This window comes from Oncorhynchus keta, chromosome 36, assembly GCF_023373465.1.
Source record: "Oncorhynchus keta strain PuntledgeMale-10-30-2019 chromosome 36, Oket_V2, whole genome shotgun sequence".
In the NCBI taxonomy this organism is placed as follows: domain Eukaryota; kingdom Metazoa; phylum Chordata; class Actinopteri; order Salmoniformes; family Salmonidae; genus Oncorhynchus; species Oncorhynchus keta.
Window position 1 is genome coordinate 7,345,445 of NC_068456.1, and position 24,059 is coordinate 7,369,503.

The 24,059-nt window shown below is 42.0% G+C and overlaps 1 protein-coding gene across 2 annotated transcripts in view; it reads right to left on the minus strand.

The window, feature by feature from the left end:
* Window positions 1-11,877: 11,877 nt before the first annotated feature.
* LOC118369548 (gamma-aminobutyric acid receptor subunit pi) overlaps window positions 11,878-24,059 on the minus strand; it is a 73,508-nt gene continuing 61,326 nt past the window's right edge. Inside the window, exons 4-11 of one of the 2 annotated variants that reach the window (XM_035754026.2) lie at window positions 23,232-23,299; window positions 22,849-23,066; window positions 19,671-19,753; window positions 15,328-15,465; window positions 14,830-14,982; window positions 12,689-12,879; window positions 12,518-12,570; window positions 12,231-12,399 (exon numbers count right to left, since the gene is read on the minus strand). In XM_035754026.2, coding sequence (XP_035609919.1) covers window positions 12,363-12,399; window positions 12,518-12,570; window positions 12,689-12,879; window positions 14,830-14,982; window positions 15,328-15,465; window positions 19,671-19,753; window positions 22,849-23,066; window positions 23,232-23,299 — 941 coding nt within the window. In that variant the 3' untranslated portion in view covers window positions 12,231-12,362. Of the gene's footprint in view, window positions 12,400-12,517; window positions 12,571-12,688; window positions 12,880-14,829; window positions 14,983-15,327; window positions 15,466-19,670; window positions 19,754-22,848; window positions 23,067-23,231; window positions 23,300-24,059 lie in introns of both variants that reach the window. The other variant, XM_035754024.2, reaches the window with a different exon arrangement.

A 24,059-nucleotide genomic window follows, 5' to 3' on the forward strand; every position in this document is an offset into this window, starting at 1 on the left:
CCTTTCTTTGCAAAAATAAATGTATTCAAAACATGTGTCACAAAGTTACCTTTCATCAGTAGCCACAATACACATGTATTCACTCTGCTGTATCATGATTATTCATAGCCCAGACCTCATGGGTGTTGTACATTTGATTAAGCTAGTATTGATACTCCATGTACTGTGAAAAAGATAATTGCACACATTTTGTCATACTTCTGCTCCTGCTCTGTCAAATGGTTGTACTTTTTCTGACCGTGTCAATATTCCCTTTGACTCTGACACCCTATGCAATTGTTAGGACAGTGTGAAACATGCCTCTAAGAACATAATACTAATTTGTTGGTTTGTGAGAGTACAGACAGCCTAAACTCAATGGCTACTCTCAGATCTACTTAGCAGAGGATTTGGCATGGGGTCCTCAGGTCCTGAAAAGGTTATATAGCTGCAACATCGAGAGCATCCTGACTGGTTGCATTACTGCCTGGTACTGCTTGCCTCCGACCGCAAGGCACTACAGAGGGTAGTGCATACGGCCCAGTACATCACTAAGCTAAGCTGCCTGCCATCAAGGACCTCTACACCAGGTGTTGTCAGAGGAAGGCCCTAAAAATTGTCAAAGACCCCAGCCACCCCAGTCATGGACTGTTCTCTCTACTACCGCATGGCAAGTGGTACCGGAACGCCAAGTCTAGGACCTAGGCTTCTCAACAGCTTTTACCCCCAAGCCATATGACTGCTGAACAAGTAATCAAATGGCTCCCCAGACTATTTGCATTGTGTGTGTGTGTGTGTGTGTGTGTGTGTGTGTGTGTGTGTGTGTGTGTGTGTGTGTGTGTGTGTGTGTGTGTGTGTCCAACCCCTCCCCTCCCTTTTATGCTGCTGTTACTCCCTGGGTATCATATATGCATAGTCACTTTAACCATACCTACATGCACATACTACCTTAATTAGCCTGACTAACTGGTGCCTCTATATGGCCTCGCTACTGTTATAGCCTCTCTACTGTTATAGCCTCGCTACTGTTATAGTCTCGCTACTGTTATAGCCTCTCTACTGTTATAGCCTCGCTACTGTTATAGCCTCGCTACTGCATGTAGCCTCTCCACTGTTATAGCCTCGCTACTGTTATAGCCTCTCTACTGTTATAGCCTCTCTACTGTTATAGCCTCTCTACTGTTATAGCCTCGCTACTGTTATAGCCTCTCTACTGTTATAGCCTCTCTACTGCATGTAGCCTCTCCACTGTTATAGCCTCGCTACTGTTATAGCCTCGCTACTGTTATAGCCTCGCTACTGTTATAGCCTCGCTACTGTTATAGCCTCGCTACTGTTATAGCCTCGCTACTGTTATAGCCTCGCTACTGCATGTAGCCTCTCCACTGTTCTTTTTTTTCTCTCTTTTTGCTGTTGTTTTTTATTTCTTTACTTATCTATTGTTCACCTAATACCTATTTTTTACTTAAAAATTGCACTGTTGGTTAGGGCCTGTAAGTAAGCATTTCACCTGTTCAGTGCATGTGACAAACAAACTTTGATTTAATTTATATTATGTGTAAAAAAAATGATAACTTCTGATTTTAGGCCCTGTGTTTACCTAGTGATATGCAACAGTTATTACTTGTAGATATGCAAAACGTATTACATAGATAACAAATACATCATATCTGTTCATCTGCAGTGCTACTAGCTTCCACAAACTCATAAATACTACATTACCTAAGAGGAGTGTGCTAGAATTCTGTAGTTCTGAGTTCAGCCAGAGGAAGAGATACAAACCATATTGCCTTGGGAAAATCTAGCTACGATCAAAGGATGAACTGAGATATAATGCATTCTAACTGTGATCAAACCTTTCAACTCTCCAGTGACAATAATAACAACGCTAGTGTCCTTAATTGAAACAATAACAAAGCAGTCACACTGCCTCTGTTTTGATAAAAAGCTGAGAGATGGGCCCGGAGAAATGTAACCACTCTCAAAATCATAGACAGAGCTATGGATGCAAGGACTGACCATCCAGGATATCAAGATTAGAGTTCTAATCATGTTTTGAGGCTATACAGTGTCTGTTTACATTAAGGGGAAATCATACCTTGAAGGCAGAACTCAGTGTGTCAGAGTGAGCAATGAGCTGTCGCCCACTCTTAGCTATGATGTGTGCGTGCCCCAAGGGTCAATACTGGGGCCCCTCCTGTTCAGCCTGTACATTAATGATCTGCCTTCTGTCTGTACTGGGTCTGAAGTTCAAATGTATGCAGATGATATAGCATGCAAAGAGCAAGCAACAAGCTGCACAAGAACTCACTATGGTCCAGGCATCATACTTGATTCCAACCTCTCTTTTAAAAACCATGTGAAAAAGGTAATTCAGATAACCAAATTCAACCTAGCTAATTTCAGATTTATACGAAATTGTTTGACTACAGAGGTAGCGAAACTGTACTTCAAATCTATGATACTCCACCACTTAACATACTGCTTGACTAGTTGGGCCCAAACTTGCTGTACAACATTAAAACCTATTCAGTCTGTCTACAAACAGGCTCTCAAAGTGCTTGATAGGAAGCCCAATAGCCATCATCACTGTTACATCCTCAGAAAGCATGAGCTCCTGAGTTGGGAAAATCTTGTGCAATACACCGACGCATGTCTTGTATTCAAGATCCTAAATGGCCTGGCTCTCCCTCCATTCAGTATTTTTGTTAAACAGAAGACTCAAACATATCGCAGAAGATCCACAAGGTCTGCCATGAGAGGTGACTGTATAGTTCCCTTAAGGAAAAACACCTTTAGTAAATCCACTTTCTCTGTGAGAGCTTCCCATGTCTGGAATACACTGCCATCTGCTGTGTATTGCCGCTTTCCATGTTGTCTGTAGCTTGTGAGGTGTGGAAACACTTTGTTGCTTTTATGAATTTTGTCTTGCTGCTTTTTGTTCTGTTGCTCTGTCTGTATGCTATGTCTTGCTTGTTCTATGTTTCTCTGCGTGTGCTCACTGCTCAATGATTGTCTATATTGTAATTGTTTTTAATAACTTGCCCAGGGACTACGGTTGAAAATTAGCCGGCTAGCTAAAACCGGCACTTTTACTGAAACGTTGATTAATGTGCACTGTCCCTGTAAAAAAAAAATAAACTCAACTCAACATTGTTTACAAACATTGGAGTAAAACAAGCTTATATTTTGGGTTCTGACGAGGTATGACATTTATAGTTATTTTCTCCAAGAATCAATGGGTTTATCATTAAAGTCCAAAAATATATGTAGGTTTTTTTTTCTTCCAATTTATGCTTTCGCCACAAGTACGAGAATAGGATGAGTCAACAACATTATTTGGATGAGTTAGCAGAATATTAACTTTTAAAAGTTACATTTTCACAGACGGTTGTGTTAATATTCTATGTCCTATAGAGGCAAAGAGCAGGCGGCATAGTTTTAGGTGTCTGGGATGCTTAACTTAGCTTACCTTTCTGTGCTGCTATGGAACAGAACAGTAGTCTTGAATTATGATTCTTTATCCATATTCATAGAATATGTGAGGTAAAACCTTATGTATAATAAAATAATTTAAATTGAACAATTTACATGATCGTTCCATAATGTTAGTTCAGTTCGTTATTTAAGAAGTTCCATTGAGCTGACATTATGCTCCATATACCTGGACTTGGAATGCAGCTCAGAGATCTATGTTTTGATAGCTGAGCTGATGTTAACTGGAAGGGTGTTTGGCCACTTCTGGAGAGTAGCACCTATAATGTAAAAGGGGAAAAGGAAAATAAGTAAACACTTACAATAAAGGATGAAAGTAAGTAAATATACTACACAAAGGCCTCTGTTCCTGTTTGCACATTTTCTTTTAAAGCTTACTGTAAATTGGGTCCAACTTTGTTTTCTCTAGGGGGGAGCCAGACGCAGGGCTGGAGAGTGCGGAGATGGGTTGTGCAGGGGAACACACAGGGCAAGAGAGTGTGGAGCTGGGTTGTGCAGGGGAACACGCAGGGCTGGAGAGGGTAGAGTTTAGTAGTGAAATAACATCTTTCAGAGGTGGGCTACAGCAGATGTGAAAATCGTATTGTTTCTGTGAATATAAGACAAAACAGCCAAGCTGGGTCAGCTCATTTACTGACACTGGCAAACATGCCTCACACAAGCATTACTAAAATGGCAGTGGTGTAAATACTTTAAAGTACTACTTAAGTAGTTTTTTGGGGTATCTGTACTTCACTATTTCTATTTTTGACAACTTTTACTTTTACTTCACTACATTCTTTCACACCCTGATCTGTTTCACCGGTCTTTGTGATTGTCTCCACCCCTCTCCAGGTGTCACCGACTCTCCCCATTATCCCCTGTGTATTTATACCTGTGTTCTCTGTTTGTCTGTTGCCAGTTCGTCTTGTTTGTTCAAGTCAACCAGCGTTTTTGTGTCTCAGAACCTGCTTTTTCCAGTCATTCTATTCTCACCCTCCTGGTTTTGACCCTTGCCTGTCCTGACTCTGAGCCTGCCTGCCTAACCACTCTGTCTGCCCCTGACCCTCTGCCTGCCGAACTGTACCTTTGCCCCCCTCTGGATTACCGACCTCTGTCTTACCCTGACCCCTGCCTGCCTTGACCTGTCTATTGCCTGCCCCTGTTGGGATATTTGAACTCTTTTCGGAGAGGGGGCAGCATTTTCACTTTTGGATGAATAGCGTGCCCAGAGTGAACTGCCTCCTACTCTGTCCCAGATGCTAATATATTCATATTATTATTAGTATTCGATAGAAAACACTCTGAAGTTTCTAAAACTGTTTGAATGATGTCTGTGAGTATAACAGAATTCATATGACAGGCAAAAATCTGAGAAAAATCCAACCAGGAAGTGGGACATCTGAGGTTTGTAGTTTTTCAAAGCTTAGCCTACCGAATAAACAGTGTCTATGGAGTCAAGTTGCACTTCCTACGGCTTCCACTAGATGTCAACCGTCTTTAGAAACTTGAATGAGGATTCTACTATAAAGGAGGGGCTCATAAGACCCGTTTGAGTCAGTGGTCTGGCAGAGTGTCTCAGGCTCGTGACGCGCGCTTCAGACAGAGTTAGCTCTTGTTCCAGTGCTTTTCTTCAGACATAGGAATTCTCCGGTTGAAAGCTTATTGAAGTTTTATGTTAAAAATATCCTAAAGATTGATTCAATACATCGTTTGACTTGTTTCTACGACCTGTAACGGAACTTTCCGAGTATTTGTCTGGACGAAGTGCTTGCGCCTCATGAAGATGGATTACTGGGCTGAACATGCTAACAACAAGTGGCTATTTGGATATAAATTATGGAACCTTTTGGAACTTTATGGAACAAATCAGTCATTTATTGTCAAACTGGGATTCCTGGGAGTGCCTTCTGATGAAGATCATCAAAGGTAAGTGAATATTTATGGTGTTATTTCTAACTTCTGTTGACTCCAAAATGGCGGATATTTCTCTGGCTGGATTGGGCTCTGAGTGCCGTTCTCAGATTATGCTTTTTCCGTAAAGTTTTTTTGAAATATGAATCAGTTGCTTAAGGAGAAGTCTATCTTTAATTCTGTGAGTAACAATTTTACCTTAATCAATGTTTATTATGAGTATTTCGGCAAAACACCGGATGTTTTGGAATCAAAACATTTCTGCACGTAAGGTGCCAATGTAAACTGAGATTTGTGTATATAAATATGCACATTATCGAAGAAAACATACATGTATTGTGTAACATGATGTCCAATGAATGTCATCTGATGAAGATCATCAAAGGTTAGTTATTCATTTTATCTATATTTCTGCTTTTTGTGACTCCTATCTTTGGCCTGAAAAATGGCTGTTTTTTTGACTTGGCGGTGATCTAACATAATCATATGTTATGCTTTAGCTGTAAAGCATTTTTGAAATCAGACACAAAGTTTATCTTTCATTTGCTATATTGGATTTGTTCATGTGTGAAAGTTACATTTTGAAAAAAGATTTTTGAATTTTGCGCGCTGCCTTTTTAGTGGAATGTTGACAAGGGGTTCCGCTAGCGGAACACCTGCCCGAGAAAGATTAACAAACAACTGGTTCTCCCGAAGGCACTGGAGAACCTGCCGGTCATGGAGCATGTGTTCTTAGGGGGGAGCAGGAGAAGACGAGGATGTCAACAATGTCGACGAAGACGAACCGGTTTAGCATGTTGCGGAGAACATCATTCACCAGAGCCTGGAACACGGCAGGGGCGTTGGTGAGGCCAAAGGGCATGACCAGATTTTCATAGTGGTCACTGGCCGTGTTGAAGGCGGTCTTCCACTCGTCACCCTCTCGTAACCGCACCAGGTGGTAGGCGTTACGTAGATCCAGCTTGGAGAACACGGTGGCCCCCTGGAGAGGCTCGAAGGCTGAGGAAATGAGTGGTAGCAGAAAACACTTCAAAGTTTGTAGAAATGTTAAATTAATGTATGAGACTGTAACACAATCGATATCGTCTGAGGAAATTCAAAGAAAAACCAACCAGAATTTTCTTTTTGAGAGCCCGTGCTCTTGGACAGCATAGGGGCATATGCAATTCCAGCTCCCAGATTCCAATTCCTATGGCTTCCACTAGATGTCACCAGTCTTTGTTCAAGGTTTCAGGCTTGCAACTTGAATAATGAAGAAGACATATGAGTTTTAGTACGACACCAGTTTGGAAATCCGTGTTTGAGCGCGCAATGAAGAGATTTTGCTTTCCTATTGCTTTCCTATTGAACATACTTCTTTCTGTATGAAATATTATAGTTAAATAAAATAGTTGGGTACTGAGGAATAAATAAAAACGTATTTTGACTTTGAGTTTATCGGATACTTGTCTCTGCGAGTGGATTACTCAAATCGATGGTGCCCACTAAATGGACTTTTTGGGATATAAAGAAGGATTTTATCTAACATAAACACTACATGTTGTAGCTGGGACCCTTTGGATTACAAATCAGAAGAAGATTTTCAAAAAGCAAGTGAATATTTAATTGCTATTTGTCAATTTATGGCGGGACACCTTGCCCTAAGAAGATTTAAGACACTAACAGCTTACAGACGGTAGGCAATTAAGGTCACAGTTATGATGAGCTAGGACACTAAAGAGGCCTTTCTACTGGCTCTGAAAAACACCAAAAGAAAGATGCCCAGGGTCCCTGCTCATCTGCATGAACATGCCTTAGGCATGCTGCAAGGAAGCATGAGAACTGCAGATGTGGCCAGGGCAATAAATTGAAATGTTCGTACTTTTAGACGCCTAAGACAGAGCTACAGGGAGACAGGATGGACAGCTGATCGTCCTCGTAGTGGCAGACCACGTGTAACAACACCTGCACAGGATCGATAAATCCAAACGTCACACCTGCGGGACAGGTAAAGGATGGCAACAACAACTGCCAGAGTTACACCAGGAATGCACAATCCCTCCATCAGTGCTCAGACTGTCCGCAATAGGCTGAGAGATGCTGGACTGAGGGCTTGTAGGCTCTTTTTGGAGGCAGGCCCTCACCAGAAATCACCGGCAACAATGTCACCTATGGGCACAAACCCATCATCGCTGGACCAGACAGGACTGGCAAAAAGTGCTCTTTAGTGAAGAGTCACATTTTTTCCTCTACCCACGGGTGATGGTCGGATTCGCATTTATCGTTGAGGAAATTAGCGTTACACCGAGGCCTGTACTCTGGAGCAGGATTGATTTGGACGTGGAGGGTCTGTCATTGTCTGGGGAGGTGTGTCACAGCATCATCGAACTGAGCTTGTTGTCATTGAAGGCAATCTCAACGCTGTGCATTACAGGGAAGACGTATTCCTCCCTCATGTGGTACCCTTTCTGCAGGCTCATCCTGACATGACCCTCCAGCATGACAATGCCACCAGCCATACTGCTCGTTCTGTGTGTGATTTCCTTCAAGACAGCAATGTCAGTGTTCTGCAATGGCCAGCGAAGAGCCCGGATCACAATCCCATTTGAGCACATCTGGGACCTGTTGAATCGGAGGGTGAGGGCTAGGGCCATTCCCCCCAGAAATGTCTGAGAACTTGCAGGTGCCTTGGTGGAAGAGTGGGGTAAAATCTCACAGCAAGAACTAGCAAATCTGGTGCAGTCCATGAGGAGGAGATGCACTGCAGTACTTAATGCAGCTGGTGGCCACACCAGATACTGACTGTTACTTTTGATTTTGAGCCCCCCCTTAGTTCAGGGACACATTATTCAATTTCTGTTAGTGACATGTCTGTGGAACCTGTTCAGTTTATGTCTCAGTTGTTGAATCTTGTTATGTTCATACAAATATTTACACATGTGAAGTTTGCTGAAAATAAACGCAGTTGACAGTGAGAGTTTCTTTTTTTGCTGAGTTTATATCTAGTTCTTGATGCCCCAATGAAGTGATTATGTTTGTTAAGGTCTCTGATGTGGTCCATTGGTAGATCGGCATTATACATCATTGACTGGTTTTCCTAAACAGTTCAATATGGTGGTTTTACAACAGGGGCAACTAGTATTTCTCCCTGTCTCTCTGTCTCTATTTCAATCTCTCTCTCTTTGTCTGTCTTTATTTATCTCAATCTCTTTTTATACCCCCACCCCTTCTCTTTTTATTCCCCCGCCCCTTCTCCACAATCACCCAACCTCAATCCAATTGAGATGGTTTGGGATGAGTTGGACCACAGAGTGAAAGAAAAGCAGCCAACAAGTGCTCAGCATATGTGGGAACACCTTCAAAGCTGGAAAGGCATTCCTCATGAAACTGGTTGCCAAGAGTGTGAAAAGCTGTCATGAAGGCAAAGATTGGTTACCTTGAAGAATCTAAACTATAAAATAGATTTTGATTTGTTTAAGACTTCTTTGGTTACTACATGATTCCATATATGTTATTTCATAGTTTTGATGTCTTCACTATTATTCTACAATGTAAAAAATGTAAATAGCCATGTTATTTTTTACTCGTTATTGTTATTCCACCCTCATCCTAATTCTATTGTTATTCACTTTGTATTTATTCCTCGTGTCAGTCTGCCCAAACAGCTTTGACTTCTGAACACTGAGAGGAAAATCCTCCTGTGCTCTTCAAAGTTTACTTTCTGGAGAAAACTCATTAACATGCTAACTAGAGCTGTATATTCCCAATACAGTACTTCCCGAAAATATTTTGATGAAATACTCTTGCACAATTTTAGGCAGTTTATTTTATTACATTAGTCAATATTGAAACATCAAATAAACATGCAAAGTATAACTATCTATTTACAACAATTTCAGCGAACAAAATGTCTACATTCAAATGTTACAGCATGAACACATTTTACAGGAAGATGTCCCTAGAACATTGATGTCAATAACACAACATCACCTTGATATTTTTAGGAAAATAGGCTTCTCCAACGTTGGCCAATCAGTCTGTCAGAAGCAAGTGGGTAGGGGAGGGAATGTCGTATAGTACACTCTCATTGGTCAGGTTGGTTGCTTGGCCTTGCAGTACCTGGTCTTGTGTCCTGTGTAGAATGTGTCCTGCCATTGCGGATATTTATCCAATACTGTGTCCATTCACTGCAGAAAAACAGATCACTAATTATGTAGTTACGTCTTGGGAGAGGAGAGATTGAGGCGAGTCCAAAAAGAGGGGCTCACTTGACAACATTATTAAATAGCAAACACATTTGTTGCGAATCCACAGTAAAAGGAAATTGGAAATGGGAATTTGTGGGATTCTCGTGAAACAAAGGGAATATTTCCTTAGTGGTTTGATTTAGTGGATTATTTTGCTCCGTTTTGGCACTGGCTACAGTAGCGTAGGGGAATTCAGGTGACTCAACACAATGACCATGTGACATAGACTGTATGATTTAGCACTGATCTACATATATATTAGTTCAGTGCACATTTTTCTTCTTTACCATAGACCAGATTCTAAGAGAAGATCAAACTGTTCTTATAAAGTTGCTCTAGCAACACAGGGAAGCATTTTGTATCAAAACTGTAGTAAGTTCAATATAAGTGTACATTCAATGTAAGTAACATCTAAGTTTGGTACCCAGTGATAGTATAATTGAGGGCAGTTCTCTATAATATTAGATTTTTAGATAGCCTCCATTTGCATTGCATTACAATCAATACTTATCTTCCCCAAAGAAACAGAAAGCAAAATACAGTCATCATTGGTAACCGTGCAAAACAAAACCGAAATCATTTTTTTTCTATTTTTCTATTTTCATCAGTAGTTTAGTTAGCTCATTACCAAAGATACTGTATTTGATATTTCATTCTATTGCACTGAACAAGACCATGCTTGGAGGAGCAAATTCATTGGATTGCGTTTTAGAAAAAGAGAAGGCTAGAAGAAAACCCTCATGGCGAAAATGAAATTAACACAAATGTTAATGCTGCATTATGGTGAATTATTTCAAATATAAACTTCCATTGTGCACATTCATTACGAGAACGCATTACTATGATCAATATCATAATCATGAAACAAATCGTTATGTTGTTATTCTATGCTCTGGACAACCTGCTTGTCAATGGCTTTACGGAAATGGGTGAAAGCATTGTAACAGAAAAATGCACTTAATATTTAGGATATAAACAAACATGCATAGATTGTGAGACTGTGTCTGTCTGCACAGGACTATGGAATGTTGCTGTGTTCCTTTTGCATGCTGATATAGCATGCTATTACCTTCGATGGAGGATTTTCCACGCAGCAATGAGAACTAAGGAGGAATCATTTCAAAATGTACGCAACAAAGTCAAAAGGGAACCATGAAGGATTACAAATCAAATTGAAATCTTTGGTCCTTTGGTTATTACTTCTATGTGAAAACATTATATATGACAATATATATGACATTCATCATCACTCACAATACACAACAGGACATTGACAAAAGATTGAGGGAGGAAGCTTTGCATGTTAGTTCAACATGCAAAGCTTTCTGGATGATGAACCGATGATTGATGATGACTTCCTGTTAAAATACAGTAGTGGTTTCACCTCTATTTAAAATGTCCTAAAACATCTAATACAAGGTGCTAGCGTTACGATTAAGACGGCATGTATCACAAAGCACAGCGGAAAATATTATCTACCAGCTCCAATGAAACAATACTGCATATATCACTGTTACTCGTGCGTCCACTAGGTGCTGTATATCCACACCGTTCTATTGCATTATTCCCGCATTATTCCTGCATTATTCCAGGTAAGGTGCTGGCAGTTGTGTCCCTTGTAAAACATAAAAAACAGAATAGTATGATGGAAACAGAATAGTATGATGACAAATTAAATAACATGGTTTATAGGTGCCTTTGAGAGTCAATTTCCATAATGTGGTGCAGAGAGCCAATGCTACTGGATATATAATGGTAATAAAGTGAGAGAGGAAATGGTAGCGGGGGGGATGAGAGAGAGAGAAAAAGAGAGAGTGAAATGTCTCTATTCTTTTGGAACTTTTGTGAGTGTAATGTTTACTGGTCATTTTTTAAAATGTTTATTTCACTTTTGTTTATTATCCATTTGACTTTCTTTGGCAATGTAAACATAACATTTCTCATGCCAGTAAAGCAACTTAAATTGAAATTGTTTTGAGAGACAAAGAGAGAGAGAGAGAGTATGCAAGGTTTAAAAAGGATTCTAAAGTTTGACATTTGTGCTTTAAAATTTCACACTTGATTTGCCGTAATGAAAAATGTATCAACCCCTACAAGAAAACTAATTAATTATAGTCCATATAATAATTCACATTTCATGTTGCTGCAGGATCATTTTCCTGCTGTAGAAAACTGGCTCATATTAAGATCCTCGTCTATGACCAACAGCAGGCGAGAATAAAATAACCACATGGAAATCAATCAATTATGAAAAGCAGTAATGAGCTAAATAAGGTATAATAAATGTGGCACGGACATTTTATTCTCCTAAGGATGTTGACTGTACACTATGCCTCACTCATGACATGAATGTAAAAATATGCATTGTTTGAGAAAAAAACCACATGAATGAATCACAGACAGAAACATACCCAAACACACTCCCACACCCCTGTGATTACAAGTACAGGTAGTATGTCCAATAGAGGAGGTTGACGAATACAAAGGACAGGGGGAAGGTCATCCTGGAGTAATTGTCTATTAAGTGGGGATTCTCCACATGGCAACAGTTTGCAGCTCTGCGCAGGACCTTGCGGAGGAGGACCAGGACAATGAGGCAGCGGTTGGGGGGCTCCTCAGGGGCCTCAGGCTTGGGCTCACTCCCAGTGGGGCTGGAGGGGTAAAGCTCCAGCTCAGCTGTGGGCGCTAAGGCCGCCTCATCTGCAGCAGCTTTCTCCTTACGCCTCTTGGCCCGGTTGTTTTCAGCGGCGATGGTGGTGACCATGCCGTTCATCTCCTCGTCAAAGCCTCCCATCTGGTGACCGTACTGGAGGAGGGGAGAGCGAGAGAGAGCGAGAGTGACAGTGAGAAGAGGATTGTAGAGTCGCCCCAATCAACTGATGCTCTCATCTGAAATAAACCCCAAAAATGGCGGAGATACTTACATCCATAGAGTACGAGCAGACGAAACATGGCAAAGGTGATGAAGATGATGACTCTGATAATGATGAGGATGACGACAACGATGACCACAGTAATAATGCTGATGATGACAATGATGATGAAAACGGCAACAATTACCGCACGACTGACGTTAACAACGCTGAAGGCCTCACCATGACTATGTTGGCGTCGGGATGGTTAAGGGTGCAGAAGTGGGCCACGGCGTACTCAATCAGGGCTCCGAAGATGAAGCTGAAGCAGATGCCCAGGTACACGTCGATGGCTTTGATGAAACAGTTGGCGTTGGGCAGGGACGTCCTGGCACCCATCATCAACGTGGTCATGGTCAGAACCGTGGTCACTCCTGTCACAATACACAACACAATGGCTGGATGATTCATTAAGTGTTTGAAATCATCAAGATGTCCAGTGTCCTGGAGTTTTCATTTCCATTCACATATAACAACACAACCCCTAGGGCTTAATGATGGACGACGTCTCTCGTCACTCCACACATGTAGAATTCAGCTTGAGTTGACTTACCTGACATCAATACATTGAACAAAAATATAAACGCAACATGCAGGAATTTCAAAGATTTTCCTGAATTACAGTTTGTAAGGAAAATCAGTCAATTTAAATAAATTAATTTGGCTCTAATCTATGGGTTTCACATGACTGGAAATACAGATATGCATCTGTTGGTCACAGATACGGTACCTTTAAAAAAAGTAGGGGCATGGATCAGAAAATGAATCGTCACCTGGTGTGACTATAATTTTCCTCACAAATATCATTCACATTTAGTTGATTTTGCTTTTGATTGTGGACTATGGAATGCTGTCCCACTCCACTTCAATGGCTGTGCTGAGTTGCTGGATATTGGCGGGAACTGGAACGCGCTGTCGTACACGTTAATCCAGAGCATCCCAAAAAAGCTCGGGGGACATGTCTGGTGAGTATGCAGGCCATGGAAGAACTGGGGACATTTTCAGCTTCCAGGTATTGTGCAACATGGGGCTCGTTGCATTATCATGCTGAAACATGATGTGATGGCGGTGGATGAATGGTACAGTACGACAATGGGCCTCAGGATCTCGTCACGGTATCTCTGTGCATTCAAATTTCCATCGATAAAATGCAATTGTGTTCGTTGTCCGTAGCTTATGCCTGCCCATACTATAACCCCACTGCCACCATGGGGCACTCTGTTCACAACGTTGACATCAGCAAACCGCTCGCCCACATGACGCCATGCACGCTGTCTACCATCTGCCCGGTACATATGAAACAGATTCATCCGTTAAGAGCACACTTCTCTAGCGTGCCAGTGGGGCCATCGAAGGTGAGATTTGCCCACTGAAGCTGGTTACGATGCCGAACTGCAGTCAGGTCAAAACCCTGGTGAGGACGACGAGTGCGTAGATGAGCTTCCCTGAGATGGTTTCTAACAGTTTGCGCAGAACTTTCTCGGTTGTGCAAACCCATAGTTTCATCAGCTGTCCGGGTGGCTGGGCTCAGACGATCCTGCAGGTGAAGAAGCCAGATGTGTGGATCCTGGGCTGGCGTGGCGTGTCCTGGGCTGCTGTGGTTACATGTGGTCTGCGGTTGTGAGGGAGGTTGGACATACTAAAACAAACTTGGAGTTGGCTTATGGAAGAGAAATTAACATTCAATTATCTGGCAACAGCTATGGTGGACATTCCTGCAGTCAGCAAGCTAATTGCATGCTCCCTCAAAACATCTGTGGCATTGGAAAAATGCTCACTAACAGGGATGTAAACAAATTTGTGCACAAAATTTGAGAGAAATATGTTTTTTTGTGTATATGGAAAATATCTGGGATCTTTTATTTTAGCTCATGAAACATGGGACCAACACTTTACATGTTACGATTCTATATTTTTCAATGTACATCAGGCTAGATGTATAAATAATATTACAGTTATGTGAAGGTAAGCTAACAGGAGTATGAGTCACTTGTGGAACAGTCTATTTTCTCTATCTGCCTGCATTCTACAGATGAAGGATCTCAATTTGTTCACCCTTTTTGCAGGATAACTTTCCTGCAATGCAGGACTTTTAAAAACAACTTGTAGTGTATTTTAGGTTCAAAACAACACGCTTTTACAGTCTCCCGTCAGAATTAGACATTCCTCCATGTTTCTGAAATGCCAAAATTTAGAAATTGTTTAAAGTGTTTGGTTACTTCTCTGTATCGTTCCATGTTGAAGTTAAGGCATTAACTCCGAATTCTTAAGGTAAGGTGTCTGCTAAGGTAAGGTGCTCCCTGGTTTGAGGGGCAGTGGTTTACCGATACAGATCCTTGCGGGGACGGAAGACTGGCTGATCCAGAAAGAGACCCAGGAGAGGACCACCAGCAGGCTGGAGGGAACGTACGTCTCCAGGATGAAGTACAGGATGCTTCTCTTCAGCTCAAAGTGGAAGATCAGCTTTGGGTAGTGGCCTGTGAGAGAGAGAAACAGAGTGAGATGACAGCACAGAGACATGAGAACAAGTGTGCAAGTAGAACCCAAAAGTTTCCTGAAGGTTTCAATTTACTACCTACCATCAATTTTAAAAGATGAACGTGGCAAACATTTATAGGTCGATTATAATTTATGTTGAGTTGCTTGTCATGCCCATAATTGCCAAAAGCTTCATGCTGATAAATATCCTTTTAGGTACCCCTAAGTAAATGTGTCACGCACGCTAATGTTTCATCTGTCACAAAAGACTCAAACTAAACAGTAGCCAAACGGTAGTATATGTGTGAAAGGATAATGTTAAAGGTAGGACGTGAAAGTTGAACCTGTTTCATAGATGGCCTCAGACGCAGATGTGTAGTGGTCCTCTACTGTGTACTGAGCCAGACGCAGCGTGTCCAAGCCACTGACCGACTCATTCCCTCTGGTCCAGTAGAACATCACATCATTGATGTTGTAGCCCCCTGTATATATATATAGAGAGAGAGAAAGAGAGAGAAGAAGAGAGAAGAAGAGAAGAAAGATGATGTCAAGTCAAAGACAGCAAGATAGGTAATGTGGGTCTATTGCACTAAGTGGCTATATGTTTTTGAAATAGCACTTTATCACACATACCAATGTACTACTTAAGCATCTAAAATACAAACTACCGTCCATAAAATAATGAATAAAGGTTAGCTGGTCACTGAGCTGTAAGTGTGCGACAGCCACAAGCAAGCTTCGCAATGTTAATATTTTATTCAAACTACTTTTTATTAAATATGCTTTATTAAATAAGTAACGTAGGGCAACAGCCCTCCATTGCTCATTGTGAAGAACTGTGACAGTAAGACTGAATAGGAAATGCTAATGCAAATGCAGGGCAAAAGAAGGCCAGAAGGAAAGAGCGGCAATGAGGACATCACTGCTTTAAGTTTCCTTCCTGCCGAACACCCCAGCAGGTGATTCATACATATTTCACGTCTTATATATATCAGGACCTTACATAATCCCAGTGGTGGAAAAAGTACTCAATTGTCATACTTGAGTAAAAGTAAAGATACCTTCATAGAAAATGACTCAAGTAAAAGTTACCCAGTAAAATACTACTTGAGTAAAAGTCTAAAATGTACTTAAGTATCTGTCACGCCCTGATCTGTTTCACCTTGTCTTCACCCCCCTCCAGGTGTCGCTTATTTCCCTGGTGTATATATCCCTGTGTTTCCTGTCTTGTATGCCTTTCAAGTCAACCAGCGTTTTTCCCCGTACTCCTGCTTCTATTCTCTTTTGCTAGTCCTCCCGGTTTTTGACCCTTGCCTGTTTTCTGGACTCCGTACCCGCCTGCCCTGACCTCGAGCCTGTCTGCCACTCTGTACCTCCTGGACTCTCAACTGGTTTGGACCTTTTGCCTGTCCACGACCATTCCCATACCCCTTTTGGATTGTTTAATAAATATCAAGACTCGAACCATCTGCCTCCCGTGTCTGCATCTGTGTCTCGCCGTGTGCCCTTTATAGTATCAAGAGTAAAAGTCTAAACCAATTAAAAGCAAATCCGATGGCACAATTTTGTTTTTATTGATGGAAGCCAGGGGCTCACTCCAACACTCAGACATGATTTACAAACAAAGCATTTGTGTCTAGTGAGTCCGCCAGATCAGAGGCAGTAGGGATGTTCTCTTGATAAGTGTTTTCAATTTTCCTGTCCAAATGTAATGAGTACTTTTGGGTGTCGGGGAAAATGTATGGAGTAAAAAAGACGTTATTTTCCTTAGGAATGTCATGAAGTAAAAGTAAAAAGTTGTCAAAAGGATAAGTAGTAAAGTACGGATACCCCCAAAAACTACTTAAGTAGTACTTTAAATTATTTTTACTTGAGTACTTTGCACCTCTGCATAATCCTACAGTCCATCCTACATAGGATTTAGAAGAGCTCACAGTAACACATAACAGTGCACATAAACATTTGTAAAGTGCTTACTCAATGTGTACTGAAATCTTGAAAGAAGGTTCAGGAGGGCAACTTAATTCCCTTCAATAGTATTTATTGCTGACACGTTTTTAGAACAAGCTGTTTACTTTAATTGGCATTCATTTATAAGGAATAAAGCCACAAGCTATATAGGATCAACATTTCTTCCTGGCAATATGGCTACAACTCCGAAACATAAAAGTCCAACCACCTGGCACTTCAGATGGGCTAAAGCAAACAGTTGAACCCAGGTCTGCTCCGAAATACACGTTTTCTATCCCCACGTCAACCTTGCCTTTGGAGATTCACTATGAGACGTAGTTTAGTAATTGACCTGCAGAGGGAGACGTAGAATAAGACGCCCTACGACGCGGCTGTGACTGGAAGAGAAGAAATCTCCATTAAACTGGGACACACAGAATCCCCATTTCCTGTGTGCTTCAATACATTAAACACTCATTATCTTATGGCTCTTACTCTACCCTCTCACCATCTCCCGAGAGACACAACATGTGTGAAAATCCAGGGATGTCATAAGTTATTGAGGAAAGAGTGTTTAAATGTAATGCAGAGCACCCTGACGAAAAGTAACAAGAGACATTGAAGCCGATGAGGATCTCTTGTTGTATCTTTTTCAGTGTTGTTGTGTTTTCTCTATAACCAACGAATTGCGGAACTCATGATATTTGTGACTGCCGGGTCAGGGCAATGTGCAAATTGGGTATGAAGCGTGTGCCGGGGGCCGTGGTCCTGTGCAGTAGCGCGGGAATGGTTACATTAGGAAATTAAGGGGCTGTCTTAAGGTGCTCTGAAGCCTGAAAAGTGTACTGCACTGCAGCCTGGAGAGATGAAAGCTTTTGCCTCTTAAAATATCCTGCTCACTGAGACACTGAGATGAGCGCATCTTAAAAATGGCTGCATAGAGACTTTTAAAATCTTCAAAACCAAATCTCGCTACAGTATGGGCGTGGTCTCATCATTAAGCAACAATCAAACCTGGCTGTGAATGTCTTCCCGACTCCAGGCCTTTTCTGCTGTCAGTAGCCACTAAAATATGTCTCCGCCATATCTATCTAAACACCTGGTGCTCGTCTTCTCTTTAAACTTCCTTGTTGGAAGTAAAGTGTGGGCTGGGGAGCGAGGACGAGCGGGGACCAATGTTCAATTTTTGGCAGCACATTAAAAATAATTAAACCTCACAGTCTAGCTCTTTTCAGTGTGCCGCTGAAGCAAGGCTGTGGGAGTCTGGGATGCACAGTATACGTTTAACCTGGCAGTAATGTAAAGGGGAAAATCCTTGACTTACCTCGACATGTATTGAGTGGGATGAGTGGGACAGGAGCTCCCTCTGGTTGAGTTTGATGTTGACATGACGTTCGATGTGTTGCTTTGGCAGCGATTTGACTATAGCTTAGCACGACTTGCTGTCATTAAAGGTTGTGGAGGCGAGCGAGGAAGAGGGAGGGAGAGAGAGAGAGTGGGAGAGAAAGAGAAGGATGAAGAGAGAGAGAGAGAGAGAGAGAGAGAGGAGAGAGAGAGAGAGAGAGAGAGAGAGAGAGAACGAGGAAGAGAGAAATGAATGGAAAAAGAGAGACTTCTGCTCTAAACCCTTTGTGTTCCTTCCTTGCTGGCTCCCTGCTGTTTTGAGCTTATATAACACAGAGCTCCAGCTAGAGCTGAGGCTGTATCAGAGACAAGACAGGCGTGATCCCAATATGTGGATGGCTGGTGAGGGCTGGTGACTAGCGTGAAGAGGGTTTGGGGCCAGCAAAGGATAAGAAGCTGGGCCGATGGGGGCAGACACTGTCCCTGTTTCCATGAGTTACAGGCAGCTTTGGGTAATACAATAAATGGGGAAAGGACACCTACACATGTACACACCCCTGCTCACTTTCTCTCTTTCACACACACACACCCACCCACCCACCCACCCACACACCCATCCACCCACCCACCCACCCACACACAAACACACACACAATCTCTCCCTCTCTGTTTTGAACAGAACCATCAAACCTAATCATGCCTCACAGCTCCTTCCTGTGTACTACAGTTTCCAAGGTACCCTAGTAGCAGCTTAGGCAGAGCTCTGTACATTTTCTTACTATTTATTCACTTTCAAGTTTGAAAGCTAGCTTGCTTGGTAGCATTACTAGCTCGCTAGTGTGTTTTGATTTGATTGAAATACACCAGTCTATTTGTTGTTGTTTCTACACTCTCCTCGCTGGCAGTGATGATTTCATTGCTCAGGAGATTTCCTCTAAAGTCATGTCGTAAGCTGGCTTTCATCATTATCCTGAGTGTGCGGAGAGCTCAAAAACGTAATCTCGTTTTAAAAGACCAGAGAGAGTCAACAGCTACAGAGAAGTCGCAGTCAGACGGCGGGGACGGCGAGGCACCGGTGAGACACCTTGAATGGAGATGGAACTGTGTTGACCATATACTCCCTCTGCTCAAGCCATATGGTTCCCTCTTGACTGTTGCTCTGTCTGATGGAGGCTTCAAACACTCAGAACGTTCAACTCTTGGCTGAAAATCGTAGTCCAGTCCTACTCTGTCATATAGCTGTTTTATTTTGTATTTTTTTGCTTTTTCAAGTGCTTTGAGATTCTCTCTGTAATGAAAAGCACTTCAAAAGATGAATAAATTATGACTATTAGTATTAGACAGCCACATGTTGCTGTTTAGCTATAGAGGTTAATCTGAGGTGAAATCTTACAGCTCTCCAGTTGCAGAGTGCAGGTCTGCTTGTCCATGGGGTACTTGGTCAGGTCCATGTTGCAGGCCACAGTGGTGGTTATCCTGGAGAAATGAGAAGCAAAACGCAGGTCAGTTGTCAACCTCAAAGGTTTCTTCCCCCCCTTTGCAGAACCACCTCAGTGTTTACCCATGTATTTCTTCTAGCCTACCTCTGAAAGCACTACTACAACTGTTTCTGTCCCTGGCCTCTCCGCAATCCTAACCTTCATTTTTCTGATATTTCATTGAACCCTTTCCCTATAGAACCATCTTTCACTCTCTATCACCCCTTCCTTGCTCTCCTCCTGCCCCCCTTATTGTGCCCTCTGTCTTCCATGGCACTTCCACCTCTGCACACAGCTCCTCTCTGACAGACTCATGTCTCCGGGCAATGGGCATCCATATATGGAAAATACCTTCATGATTCTACCAGGGGTAGGCAGCTAGATTCAGGGGGGGGGAGCTGCAAATTGACCACAACTAAGCCCAAAAAGAGATTGTATTTAAAAATAACAATAATTTCAAGCCTTGATTACGTTGAGATATGATCACATACGGTGGTGTCCGAAATGATTGACACCCTTGATAAAGATGAGCAAAAATGACTCAAATAAATCATTCAAATACTGAGCTACATATTTGGTCCAAGTAATGGGGAAGTGATATTGTTTACACTAAAACAATTTCAAATTTTGTTCAGAGAAATAATATGTTTTTTCTCTCCAATAGGTTAGAGGTCAAAATGATTGACACCCTGTCTTCAATACGTTTCAATTATTTGCCTTGCATGGATAATGGCACTGAGACATGTTCTAAAATGTTTTATGAGTTGGAGAACACATTGGGAGTGGTGTTAGACCATTCCTGCGGGATCCTTGATATCCTTGGTCTGTGCGTATGGACTGCACTCTTCAATTCAAACCACAGGTTTTCAATGGGGTTCATTTCGACGCCAAGCCCACCACTGGTGGGTTTGGCATCCAAATGACAATGCATAAGCAGAAAATAACCCCATAGTTACTGTAAAATATGGTGGTGGGTCTTTGATGTTACAAACACACATGCAGTCACACGCATATGCCATGCACACTGTACAAATATAAGCTAAAGTAAAGCTCACACGTCTAGATAGATTGGCATGAAATTAACCATACACATACTGTACCAGTCAAAAGTTTGGACACACCTACTCATTGAAGGGTCTTTCTTTATTTTATTATTTTCTACATTGTAGAATAATAGGGAAGACATCAAAACTATGAAATAACACACATGGAATCATGTAGTAACCAAAAATGTGTTCTACACATTTTAGATTCTTCAAAGTAGCTACCATTTGCCTTGATGACAGCTTTGCACACTCTTGGCATTCTCTCAACCAGCTTCATGTAGTCACCTGGAATGGATTTCAATTAACACGTGTGCCTTGTTAAATGTTAATTTGTGGAATTTATTTCCTTCTTAATACGTTTGAACCAATCAGTTGTGTTGTGACAAGGTAGGAGTTGTATACACATATCCCTATTTGGTAAAAGACAAAGTCCATACTATGGCAAGAACAGCTCAAATAAGCAAAGAGAAACGACAGTCCATCATTACTTTACGACATGAAGGTCAGTCAATCTGGAATATTGGAAGAACATCCAAAGTTTCTTCAAGTGCAGTCGCAAAAACCATCAAGTGCTATGATGAAGCTGGCTCTCATGAGTGCCGCCACAGGAAAGGAAGACCCAGAATGACCTCTGCTGCAGAGGATGAGTTCATTAGAGTTAACTATACTTCAGATTGCAGACCAAATAAATCCTTCACAGAGTTCAAGTAACAGACACATCTCAACATCAACTGTTCAGAGGAGACTGCGTGAATCAGGCCTTCATGGTCGAATTGTTGCAAAGAAACCACTAACTAAAGGACACCAATAATAAGATGGACATTCATTTTTTATTTAACTTGGCAAGTCAGTTAAGAACACATTATTATTTACAATGACAGCCTAGGAACAGTGGGCTAACTGTCAGGGACGGAATGCCAGATTTTCACTTGGGTAGCTTGGGGATTTGATCTAGCAACCTTTCGGTTACTGGCTCAACACTCTAACCACTAGGCTACCTGCCGCCCCATTAGACTGGTGTAAATCTGTCCTTTTTTTCTGATGAGTCCAAATGTGAGATTTTTGGTTCCAACCGCCGTGTCTTTGTGAGACGCAGAGTAGGTGAACGCATGATCTCTGCATGTGTGGTTTGGAGGAGGAGGTGTGATGGAGGTGTGAGGTGTGATGGTGTGGGGGTGCTTTGCTGGTGACACTGTCTGTGACTTATTGAGAATTCAAGGTATACTTAACCAGCATTGCTACTACAGCATTCTGCAGCGATACACCATCCCATCTGGTTTGCACTTAGTAGGACTATCATTTGTTTTTCAACAGGTTTTTCAATGACCCAACAGACCTCCAGGCTATGTAAGGACTATTTGACCAAGAAGGAGTGTGATGGAGTGCTGCATTAGATGACCTGGCCTCCACAATCACCTGACCTCAACCCAATTGAGATGGTTTGGGATGAGTTGGACCGCAGAGTGATGGAAAAGCCTCCAACATGTGCTCAGCATATGTGGGAACTCCTTCAAGACTGTTGGAAAAGCATTCCAGGTGAAGTTCGCTTCAACGTTTGCCTTGTTGCGTGATGGTTTGTACTGAATAACACATTTCCTTTGAGGTACATTTGCTCCTGCTTGGTTGGTACGGTGAGGTGTGGCCTGATCAATATGGGTTTGACCATCTGAAATCACAAAACTGCTGAATGTATCTGCCATCTGGGCCACCATAATCACAACGTTTTTCAGCTGATTGTTCAGTACAGTGCCGTTTCCGTTGAATTCAACGTTGTACACCGCTCTGTCGTACTGAACGCAACCCAGTGTAAACAAATCATTGTTCTTAATTGACATGCCTGGTAAAAAATAAAAATAAAAAAGGAAAAAGGGACTTATCTAATTCCAATAGTTCAAGGACTTTGCATTGTTGGATCCATCTGTGTGTGTGTGTGTGTGTGTGTGTGTGTGTCTGTGTGTGTGTGTGTGTGTGTGCATCCCTGTGCGCACACTTGCATGCATTCGTGCGTGCATGTGTGTGCATGTGTGTGCATGTGTGTTTCTCCCACCTCAGGGCGTAGAGCACCGTTCCATTGGGGAAGATCCTGATCAGCCTGTTCTCCACAGTGATGTCATGGAGGAAGGACTTTTTGGAGTCTACGATGAAGGTGTCTGGTACCCAGAGCAGCTCCACCAGCCTGCCGTCCAGACTCAGGCTCTTGTTACCCTCAAACACCAGGCGCTCGTCTGTCCAGCGCTGACGCAGGAAGATAGTGGCCGTGTAGTCCTAAAGTTCAATCTCCAAAGGTCACCATGTTGCAGTTGTACTACAATAACATTACAACTTCAAGTCTAAACACGGATTATGTAACATAATAAACATACTGGAATGTAATATGCATTTTATTACCACAATGTACAATGTGTCATATGACACAGGAAGTTGTCTCACCATGTTGATCTCTGATATGGTGTCAATGCTGGCAATGTCCAAACTCATGCCCACAGTCACTGGCCCATCTACAGAGATGAGAGATAGACACACAGAGAAAGGGTGAGAGGGGAAGGAGGAGAATAACACATAGAGAGAGAGAGAGAGATGTCCTTGCTTTACTTTCCGTGTCAATGAAGTATACTGAATTGTACTCAACACAGAGAGGGAGGGACAGAAAGAGAGAAAGAAAGAGCAAGGGAAACTGAAGGAGACATGAAAGAGAAAGAGTGGATTCAGAACACCGTGAGGAATCATAAAAGTAAAACGAAAGTAGTGTTATTCAAAATGCCTCAAGACAAAAAAAGAAGCACATTTAAGAAACGTATTGCTGAATACTTCACATCAGTGGCAACAGCAAGTGTCGCATGCAGCCCCACACATATAAGAATGCTCCTCTTTTCCCCCTCTCTCGTTCCCTCTCTTTCTTTCACTTACCCACTCTCATTCTTGTACTGTATAACACTGTAGTATTTCTGCTTTTGCTTGCCAAAAAACACGGTGGCCTAACTTTTGTGCATGTGTAACCCTGTATGTATGTATGTATGTATGTATGTATGTATGTACCGGAATGCACGCATGGGGGTAAGTCTGGACCACAGGAAGAGAAGTGGGTGTGATTGTAACAGCTAATTGGAATTCAAATAAATAAATACTTGCGTACATAACAAGCTCACCTACACTGAGGACTCTGTAGAGAGAGAGAGAGAGAGAGAGAGAGAGAGAGAGAGAGAGAATGTGTCCGTGTGTTTGTATTTATGTGTGTGCATTTCCATCCTTTCCTGGAAG